This window comes from Psittacula echo, assembly GCF_963264785.1.
Source record: "Psittacula echo genome assembly, chromosome: 6".
NCBI classification, from domain to species: domain Eukaryota; kingdom Metazoa; phylum Chordata; class Aves; order Psittaciformes; family Psittacidae; genus Psittacula; species Psittacula echo.
In genome coordinates, this window is record NC_137743.1 from 65,515,522 (window position 1) to 65,526,501 (window position 10,980).

The 10,980-nt window shown below is 39.1% G+C and overlaps 1 protein-coding gene across 2 annotated transcripts in view; it reads right to left on the minus strand.

Moving 5' to 3' along the window:
* Positions 1–10,396, minus strand: part of LRP2 (LDL receptor related protein 2) — a gene marked incomplete at both ends in the record, with an annotated part of 128,383 nt that extends 117,987 nt beyond the window's left edge. For both annotated transcript variants that reach the window (XM_080620988.1, XM_080620987.1), the window contains one exon: positions 10,303–10,396. In XM_080620988.1, the coding sequence (XP_080477114.1) occupies positions 10,303–10,396 (94 nt within the window). The remainder of the gene's footprint in view (positions 1–10,302) is intronic.
* Between the last annotated feature and the right edge of the window lie 584 nt (positions 10,397–10,980).

Below are 10,980 nucleotides of genomic sequence, written 5' to 3' on the forward strand. Positions count from 1 at the left end.
ACATAAGGAGGAAGAAGAACAAGCAAACACAGTATAAATAAAGACACCTCCAGTTACTCACAGGAGGAAGCATCTCAAGCATTTTCATAAGAATGAACCTTTCTAATGGCCCCAAGGCTGCTGTAGAATAACAATTGGGTAACAGTAAGGGGCGAATATGACCAAACAACGAAAATCTTGAAGTCTAGGAAGTATTTACAACTACGCAGTATGTGGAAAATTAAAAAAGCACTTAAACAGCTTAGAAAGTGTACAGTACACACCACTGAGAAGGTCTGATAGATTCAGTAGCAGTTGATAAAACAATCTGCTCAGTAAGCTATTCTCATTCTGAGAGCTGTACTGCTTTTTAAATAAATGTGATGTTTGTTCTCAAAATTAGACTCCATGCTGAGATGGTGAGCTGCATTCAATTCAGTCATGCTCTCCTGAAAGCCGATGAGTCATGGTAGCACTAGAAATCAGTCTCAGTAAGAGCCTTCCAATCCAGTTTGTTACAGTGAAATTGTGTAATTTTTTATATTTCTTTTATGCATTGTTGCTAGATTGAAACTTGCTATGCAACATCTAACAGTGCCAAATCATAACTTACTGAAATACTATATCACAAGTTATTAAATAAAAAATTAAACTTGTGCAAAAAACAAACCACTTCCCCTTACACAGATAATAAACACAGTAATCACACTAAGTGAAAGCTATTTCTTTCTCACCACAGAAGCCATATCTATGAAAAAATTCACTGCTTGAACAGCGCCATCATAACTAGTGGGACTCTAGATTAAAAAAAAAAAAAAGACAATTCAAGCTGTGAACCAAAACTTCACAGGGCTTTTGCACTTCAAAAATAGTGACTGTTACTTATTGCAAACTAAACATGGAAGAACATTTTCAGAAAAGCAGAAAAATTGAAGTGTCAGTACAGAATAGACAGTTCATACGCTACAAGCATCTAGCATGCCTAGTCAGACTTTCTAAAGCTACTTAATACTGCCCATGACATGAGGAACTACATCTATTTCTTTGGACACTCATCACATTTCCTCCTTATAGAGTAGTGACTCAATTTCAGCTTGCAGCTAATAGCTATGGCTGGTCCCTCCTTATCAAGCTTATTGAAAAGGAAATCCCATGTGCTAAGGCAGGCCTGAGTAAAGGAAGGATCACCTGAACTGAAACAACAATATTGTCCAATGTGCTCACACAAAAATAAACTTTATCTTAATAGACCTGAAAATGAGCAATAAGAATTAAATCGTCCTTTGGCTCTTCCGTTTTTAAAAACGTAGCATATTTTCTTTACAGTTTTCAGTTTAAAAAAATAATCTTTAAAAAAATTCTTACCCAAACAGTAATACTAATGAGTGTGTCAAACTAAAAAGACAAAGTTCTCGAATTCACTGGAAGAGAATAAATACAAGAAATATCATCTGCCACTGAAACATTACCCTTCCTTCCAGCCCCAATGCAAGCATTTAACTTAGATGCCCCCTAACCAGCCAAACTCTACAACTGTCAGATTTACTCAGCCCTTAGGATTTTTTTAAGGGTACTTGATACTGCTGCTACTTCCCTTCATTGGTGGCTGTTAGGCACAATATTTTAAGTAACTCTTTAAATTACATTAGCTAGCAGCATTCCAGGCACAATAGTGAAGCTGGATAAGCCCTACACTTGCTGCATCCTTGGAAACACAAGAGTGTACAAGTCCTGCATACTTATGTACTTAGATCCAAAAGCAAGTGGACAAAACCACAGATAAAGCACACATTGACTCCCAAGTTTCACAGCGGTAGCACACAACATATTCATAACAATCCGCACAGAATTGCAGGCATTTGTCTGCAACCTTGCAACTTTTAAATTGTAATGCCTTTCTCATAGCAACAGTTTCTATCAGTCTTTCAAAATGCCTTCCAGGAAGAAGTCTATAGCCACACCTGGCACATTGGTGGCCACAATGTTAGTATCTATATATGGAACGTGTAATGACTGAGATTTCTTCTTGACAGGGTGATAACCTGCATCTCTCTCTACTACATTATGAAATTTCTTGGGATTTAAGTCTCTGAGAATTCTTGACCCCTATTAGAAAAAGCTCAATAGAGCAACAAGTTTAAAAGTAAAGCAAACAATTGCTGAAGTGTCTTTTCCAGGTAGGAATTGTTTCATTAGCAAGTGATAAAGTTTCAGTGGATAAAGTACTTCAAGTTAGAGCTTTTACCACACTCTTAGTTCATTTAGATTTTGCTAGTCATTATTTTATGGAATTCAATTATTTGTCTTTTAGCTTTTTGCTTCCTCAAACAAATAGAAGAGACATCCAAACTTCCAAAGGATTTAAATTTCAGCTCAAATGCTTCATTATTTTTTCTATTTCCCCTGTAAGATAACCATTGTATAATGCATTCTATGGCAGGCTTAATAAACCTTTAGAACTCAAAATCTAGCAATAGCAGCATTATTGCATTTCCACTGTTAAATAATGGTGGGTTGTTTGTTGGTTTGGTTTTTTTTTCAATTGCCAAGATTTAGAACACAAATTCCATGACAGGATATCACTTCTGCGAGTGCCAAAGGAGCCCAATTGTCCTTGTAGCTCTCTTTACCCAAGCAGAGCTCCTGGTGAAGCAGATGGCCAGCTTGCCCAAGTAATAGGACCAACCACAACTGAGCTATATCTGATGCTCTATTCAGATTTACTTTTGGTTCAGCCAACAGAAATTTATCAAGGCTCAGATTAACAACTAAAGTAGATGCAGTTTAATCACTTCAGTAAATACCTTTTATGTACTGCAGAGGTAACAAAAGGAATTATAGCACTTTGCTATATTAAGGAGTACTAGGAAAAATACTAATTTTCAGTGAGGCTTTAAAGTGCATTCTGTGTTTGACTTCCTATAGAAAGTAAAAACTGCAAAGCTATTAAAAACAGCTCGTATATTCATAGAGGACACCACAAAATTTGTCATTCATTTCAGACATAAACTGGAGCCCATTTGTTTCACATGAAATAGTTCAAAACCTATTAGACCTCACAGTAGTAAAAGCTATTTTTATTAACACAGCTAGAAGGCCAACAAAAACTGCAGCAGGATTCCAGGAGCTTGGTTATCATCCAACTCATTTATTGCATTGCAGGTTGAGAACAGCCCTACAATCCTGCTCAAATGTGAACACGTGAGCAGTCCCGTTCAAGTGAAGCCATCTGTTTACACCAGACAACTTTACAAAAGGGTTTCCCGCAGTGCTAACACTGCTTCTCTGTAGCCCTGATGGGACCACTCTTATAAGTAGCACGCTAGCCAAGCGTTTCCTATGTGCTCTTAACAGTAGCATTAAGCAGTGGCTGCATGGCCAGCTGAGCCAACCCATTGATTTACCATAGGAAAAATGGGGCTCTTTCTCTTTCCAACTCCCCTCCTTCTACCACTTGATGCCAAAGTTCACTGTTTTTCCCAAATTCTGGTATCTGCCAGGCCTTTCTGTATGCTACTCAAAATCACCAGGCCACCAAGAAACCATCTAATTCCATAGTCCTGGTTTAGCTTTCCTCCAGGTTTGTAACTGAAAGCAGGTCACAGAGAAGTCCAACGAGCAGTGGTGCTAGCACAAAGCAAGCAGCAAGATCTCACAGCTAGCAGCAACATGGTAATGGGACACTGGAGCAGAGAGGGATGGAGAGTGAAGCTTTCTGCTTCCAGGAGCAGCAACCTGTTCACCTGGCTCATGAAGCTATACCCTTAGATTACAAGGTATGACAAGGGCTTGATCAGATTGAAATGTTTCCCACTGGTGTTGAGTGATATGAACTTTACATAATAAGCCTCCTTCTTCTGGGCAAACCTGGGGAGAATTATTGATATGGGTATATACTCCAGTTCTGCAAGTCCTATATTTCCCCAAACTAAACTAAACTCTGTGGTACGTTTATCTGAGTTGATAATTTAGCTAATGGTTTCTGAAGATAAAAAACATTACCTAGATTCTAAATATATCACTGAATGTAAGAGTTCCTGCGATATTTTGTGGACTATGACTTTTTTTTTTTTTAAGAGATGTCACAAAACACAACTAAAACCCTCATCCTTCTTGCTCCACAAAAGCATGAGCCTGCAAACTCCGTCAAAGCAAGTCCCTGTTGGAACGGACCCCCACCCTTTGACTCGACTCAGCAGGGTGTAGTATCATGACCTGCTTGTGCAAGAAAATAATTGGGCAGACACACTGGTGATGTAAACAGTGTCCTTTTGCTGAAGATCTGGCTTCTTGATTGTAAAACAAAGGCGACTTATTCATGTCAAAAGCATAAAACAGAAGAGGTCATAAAAGTAGAACAATTTCAGTCAACCCTTATATGTCATCTCATTAATCCAAAATAAAATTTGTAACAGTGATCCTTAGATCTCTAATCCACTTTAAGTATTGCAAAACAAAGACAACATTAAAAGCCTCGAAACCAACAGTAAAAGCTTATGGCTTTTAATTCACTAAAGGCTATCCATTCCATTAAAGATTTCTATGCTTACTCATTAAACTTCATTTTCTTAAACTGTTCTAAAAGTGTGCTGAGTTAAAGAAGCAAAAGCAGTTAATAAAATTAACACTGTAATAAGAAAGTGGACTTCCAAATGGATCTCAAACAATAAGAAGCAATTAAAAGAAATGTTTACTCTTCACTGAATCCTATTTTCTATCTCTTAGATCAGTACAACTCAGATAATTTCTTTGAAATTAATGGAGTTGAACTGAGTTGACTCAGAAAAAAACCTTGTTATTCCTTCATCTAGAAACAGCTCAAGGTATCTTAAAGAATAAAGTATAATTATCAAATTATATAAAGCAGCACTTTAGTTTTAAATAATTTGAAAAACACCTCTGTCCTTTATTTGCCACATTCAGTGTAAGCTATTAAAGAGAAACTGACAAATCATCTGATTATCATCGCTAATTAGCCACAGTAGAAGAAAACCACCAACTTCCCTTTAAATAGATGTCAACCTGTAGATCATTAATTAGAAGGGATCTTTAATGTTTTTCAACAATGACAACTTCTACAAAGTGTAATTTCCTTTCAAACATCCAAAGTGTTATATGATTTCAGCACTTTTTAAGTGGAGCTCTGAAAGAGTAGAAGCAATTACAACCCCCTGCTTAAAAATGCAATTGTACTATCAACATGCAACTGAAAGTTACATATATGCCTATCTGGAGAGTTTTCACAAAAAGTATTTTAGGAAAACTGAATGGCTTTTGATCCAATATTCATAGAGATAAAATGAATTACCTCTATAATGTGCCTGTTTACTACTCAACTAAAAATAAGAGTATCCATATTTAGGAAAAAAACAAAAAAACAAAACAAACCAACCAAACAAACAAACCAAAACCAACCGCATAAACCAAAACAAACAAAAAAAACCCCAAAATTCACACCAGAAAAGACATCATTGGGCTTTGATCCAGCAATAATCTAACAGTACAAGGAGGTATATAAAGGGGGAAAGGCTTCAAACAGTGTGACTGATTTCACGTTAATCCAAGAAGCCCAAAAGAATTAAAAGGCTTTAATGAAATTGCATTCTACCTTTCCCCCAAATGAATCTTTGCTCATTTCCTGCAAAACACACGGAAAGTAAATCTGGATTAAAGTAGGATTTCATTGCTCAAATTTCCAATCAGCTCAATATATGAAAGAAGGTTTTGGTTTGTCTTACAGGAAAATAGAAGCATCACACACATCACACACTTATCTTAGATGAAATGTCCTTAGATGCTTTGCCTATTTGTCTTGATTCCTGTAGCTTAATTATTTACTGTAATTCTAGCATTTGGCATAGAACCTAAACCTAACCAGGTGTCATTCAATTACTGCTTTCAATTTGTAACTAGAATTCTGGGGTTTGGCCCATTCTTCACTTTTGCTGATTATTCTGCAAATTCCTGACATGCTTTGCTGACCACAATACAGGAAAGGGGTAAATAATTAAGAAAATTCAAGAAATGTACTAAAAGAGGGCTACTCATTAAAAAGAACTATGAAAAAAAATACTGTCAATGCACAGAAACATCACTCATTAATTAAAATGGGAGAAGATTATAATGTATTTCACTGATAGGTACTTTCAAATTGTCAGCCCTTGGGAAATAAACTAGTTCAGAGCCAGTTAGATGGACACGCAGTGGGATTTTGCTCTTGATTTTGCGTGAGTACGTCTCCAAGAGAAACCAAGAAAATTATACTAGTGCAGGACTATGAACACTGCAGCTCACAGGTCATGCACAATACCTATAAAATTGTATGTCAGGATTGCATTGGTATATTCGCTAGCTTTGCTATCCTTTCTCCCTTCTCGTTACTCCCAAATCCTCAGTGCCCAAGAAGAGTCTCACTCAAGGTCTTCAAACACTAGGTCTTGACAGGGGTGTAATCTTACAGACAGGCTTCTGTCATTTACATGTGCGCAGCGCCGTATGAGGTTGTATGAATACTGACTCTGGCCTGTCGCCTATGGCAATGTCACCATACATCATCCTGTAGACAGATTAAACAGATTTGAGTGAAGGCAATGCCTAAAAAATACTGAATCATTAATTTGGAGATTGAGCTATTACAATGCTTGATGGAAAAGCTTGTTTTTCCACACTGTTCTGGAAAGAGCCACTATAGTTTTTCTATACTTGGTCTTACCATACCTATTTATTACTGGCCTCACTTCATGCAAATGTTCATTGTGATTTCTGAGATATAGTATCACACTGTATACATTCATTTTTAGAATAGCCTCCATTCTCAGACTAATAAAGACCTTATAGTGGTAACAAATTTTAGTCATACTGGCTTGGAACACATTTAAGCTGATGATTTATCATTAAAGAGATTTAAAATGATGTAAATTATTTGATGTAAATCAAATTCAATGCACTAATTTTTATGCTACAGCAAAGTTTTTGCACAAATTTTGCCAAGATACATAAAGAATAAACAGCTTCCCTTAAAAAAAAAAAATTAAATAAAAAAAAAAAATCTTCTGATCTTGAGCTCAACCACAGAAACTTTCGAAAAATATCACTAAACTATGAGTTATTGAAAAGAGGAGGAAAAAAAACACTAGAAGTCAACCCAGCTGTGATCTTCAGGCCTTTTAGCTCAATACAGAATCCAGAAATTAAAACAATTAGCATATATGTAGAGAAAAAGACCATTCACAGTGATACACGAATATTATGATTATCAGTAAGGAAAATATGCAGCCTGGCTAAGCAATCATTGATCTCATATAATTCATAGCAATGTGAATTTGTCATCTTTGATTCCATACATGAAACACACTAAAGAAAAAGATCCTCAGAAGTACCCACCGGAACAAGGGGTGAGGCAGACAACAGTTTAAACTTTGTAAAACTACACAATAAAATGAAAACCTGGCCTGCACATAGCAAGTTGGTATTTTGCAATAAATAGCAGCAAAGCCAGAACTTCAGTGTAAGTACATGCAAGCCTGATGCCAGCACTGTTTTCTAACTAATTTACTAATTTTGTACTAATTTAACAGAATTGGTGGCAAAAAAAGAAAAAATCAATGCAAATGTAATTTATTAAATAATTTATATTATTCTGATACTAACATACATTTATTTTCTGGAAGATTTACAGCATCTCTGTTGAAAGTAGGTCATCAGGACCTAAGGGACACCAAAAAGCAACAAAGGAAATCTAAGTGGTTTGAAATATACAGGTTACAGAAATATTAACTATAGTAGATTGGTGAAAAATGTTCTTAATGTTTTATGTCTAGAAAGAAGAGTTTCTTTTTGGTGTAAAGAAAAGCAGTTTTTATAGATGATTTATATATTATTTTATATATATGAACTGTTTTATAAAGAAACTAAACTAACAGTTCCTCTGGTGCTGAAATATTAAGAACAGAAAAAAAACCCAAGCACTTTCAGCTACTAAATCCTCATCAAAAAAAGTATAGCAGGCCTTCCATGATAGATAAGGTGAGCCTAATAACAGATACTATGTGGAATATTGCTTGAGTGTGTAGATCTGGTATGCTCTGCAGTAACATTAAAGAGCTCATTGTTCAAATGCAAAGTTGCCCTACTGATCCCATTTGCCCTCTGCTAAACTGCTGAGAGTAAAATATCCATCCAGTGGCTCCAGTTTATGACTATGAGCATGAAGCACTTTGAGATTCCTCAAAACAAACATTAACCTTAGTCCCGTGATGCTCCTTCTTGACACCATCTTCACTGAGGTAGCTTTTTCTATTCCAGCTGCAATTTTTTCTCTCAACAGTTACCCCACAGGCAGCAAGGCTTATAGAGTAAAGGTTGCAGAACCACGCTCTGTACTGCCAGCAATTGTATTTTTATTCAGTTCATAAGAGGTGTGTTTAATTCCAGTAAATCCGGAATTAGATAAATCAAGGAAAAATTGTGATACTATCATTTGAGCAAGTGCTCAGGTGAAACAACTTCTAGGAATAGCCAGTTTACATGAGGAACACTCAGGTTCCTAAAAAGTCACAGAAGCACCTCCGAAAACACTGAGACTTAGGCAAGATAATATGATTTTCACCATTTTCCTTCTAAGCCTTGGAATTGCTTTCATTATTTATTTTTTTTTAATGAGAGTCTGACACGATCTCAACATTCAAGGAGCTGGAACCTAAGAATATCAAATATTTCACAATAATAATCAGAGCATGGCCAAGATTGCTCCCCTGAGATTTTACTAGTATCTGTTACCCATTACTAAACTATACTGTTTCATTTGCAGTTATTCTACCCTGAAGGCGGGGGAGGCAAGACACAACACACCATCAAAGTTAAAAACTTCTGCACTTCCACTGCCTACCGATGCTAGTTGAAAGCTTCTCTCTGCTTATCCTGGCATGCCATTTACCAGGCACATCCTGAACAGTCAAAAATGGCTGTAGAGCAAAGAAATAAACTGCAGCTTCCATTCTGTCCAAGATAAAATAATAGTGCATAGGATTAACTCTGCCCAGTGTGACCTCCTTGGCTAGAAGCTTTTGCAGGTCTCCTGCTGCACATTAGCTATCTCCTGTTTCTCTGCTCACAAGTGGGAGCTGCTAGCAGCAGTTGCTATAGAATTACTTACTTGATTCTGTCTAAGGAGCTTAAACTAAGAGTTGAGCAAAGAAAGCAGATTAACAATTTGAACGCACACGTAATGCACAGACAGACACACAACCAGTAAGGCTGCCGGGTCAATACGCGGGACCAAGGAAATGAACTTCTGCCACTCTTGCTCCGAGAAGCCAGGCTTCATTCCCACCGCAGGGCAGCTGCACCGCGTTCAGAGGAGACCCGGGCAGAGGCTAGCCGCAGCCACGGGCGGGAGGGGACCGCGGCCCGGCCACCCAGTCCCCGGCTGGTGGCGGTGGAGCGGCGCGGCGAGCCGGCCGGCCCGTCACGTGCGCCCCCGCGTCGCCCGGCAACGGCAAAGCCCGGAGGAAAAGTTCTCCCGACTCCCAGTCTGCCCGGGAGAGCGGCTAAGGGGAGCTTATTGTGCTCCAGACTATGCATCTGCTCCGCGCCGGCAGCCTGCTACAAGGGGCAGCAGATACCACACGCACGCAAGCCTGTCCACCCATCACACCCCCCCGCACAACCTGTGTACGTGCACCCTGCCGCTCCTCAAAAACAACGCCAGGTACAACTTCAGTGGTCACCAAACCTGCTCTTGGAACGCAGGTGAACTCTGCTCTGCAAAACCACCCGCACTTCTGTAGCAAGAAGGGCACAAAGATCACAAGGAAAAAAATGCAAAAGCTTCGGGGTTATTCTTTTCCCTCACCTTACCCACGGACAGTAATCAGTGCAGGGAAAGATGCCCTCCTGCATCTCTGTACAACTCAGTGTGGAGCACGGAGTTGCAAGTCTGAGCTCTCCCTCCAATTCTAGCAACATTTGCATGTTGCAGTTTTATACAACCAGGAAATAAAAGTTTGTACAAACCAGAAAAGCAATCAGGAAAAAACATCCTGGAATAATTTAAAACCAAGGTGAAGTGAATCTAAAGAGCCAGGGGTGTTTGTAGTGTTTTTTAAGGCGCTACTTTCTTTTCCACAACAGATACCAACTCCATCAAATAACTCTGGAAAGGAAAGGGCCAACTGTCTTCCCTATCTGAAAGAACTCCTGCACCGTCTCCCGCTAACCCTCTGCTCTCAGGCACTTTGGTCTTTCTCACAGAAGGCCCCAGGGCAGGGATGTGCTCCTTGCGGTGCAAGTCCCATTCCGGAGAGGCTGCAGCATAGCGCTTACCTTGGCAACTGCTCTGCATTATGCATGCAGTGAATAGTATGAGCAGTTTGCAAGCAGTTACTGCTCTTCCATCCATCCGATGGTGAGTTCCCATCTGGGCTGGGATGCTCCAGCTTCCTCAAAGCTTGCTCCTCAGCTCCGGGGTGCTGATCTGCACAGCAGCAGCACAGGGAGCCTGGTGTCTTTTTCCTATCCCGCTAGTTGCAGAAGAAAGGCGTGTTCGCCTGTTGAGACATCGCGTTTTCTATAAACTCCCACCCTCCAGACATTGCATAAAGCTCTTTATACCCGGCGGCCCCGGAACTAGCATGAGAGAATCAGGCACCGCTCCAGGCCCTGCAGCCACAGGCTGCCGCTGCCCCTCCTTCCACACTTTGCAGGACAGGCAAGATGCTTCTAAGCGCCTGCACTTTGCAGGCTGTATATCAGAGTCCATTGGTGCAACACGGCACATTTTGATCTACTGATCAGGTGAATTTCAGACTGCAAGTGAAATATGTCCTAGGTTTTAGCATCCCAAAGGCACGCTCCAAACAAAAAAAGTATTTTTGACAACTTTGAAAAAGTCACACCACCATATTACCAGTACAGAAGATAAAGCTTAAAACTTTTTTATCATTATTATTCCTCAAATGAATATTGCAAAAGGAAAACTGTGGGGATGAAAATTACTTCTGC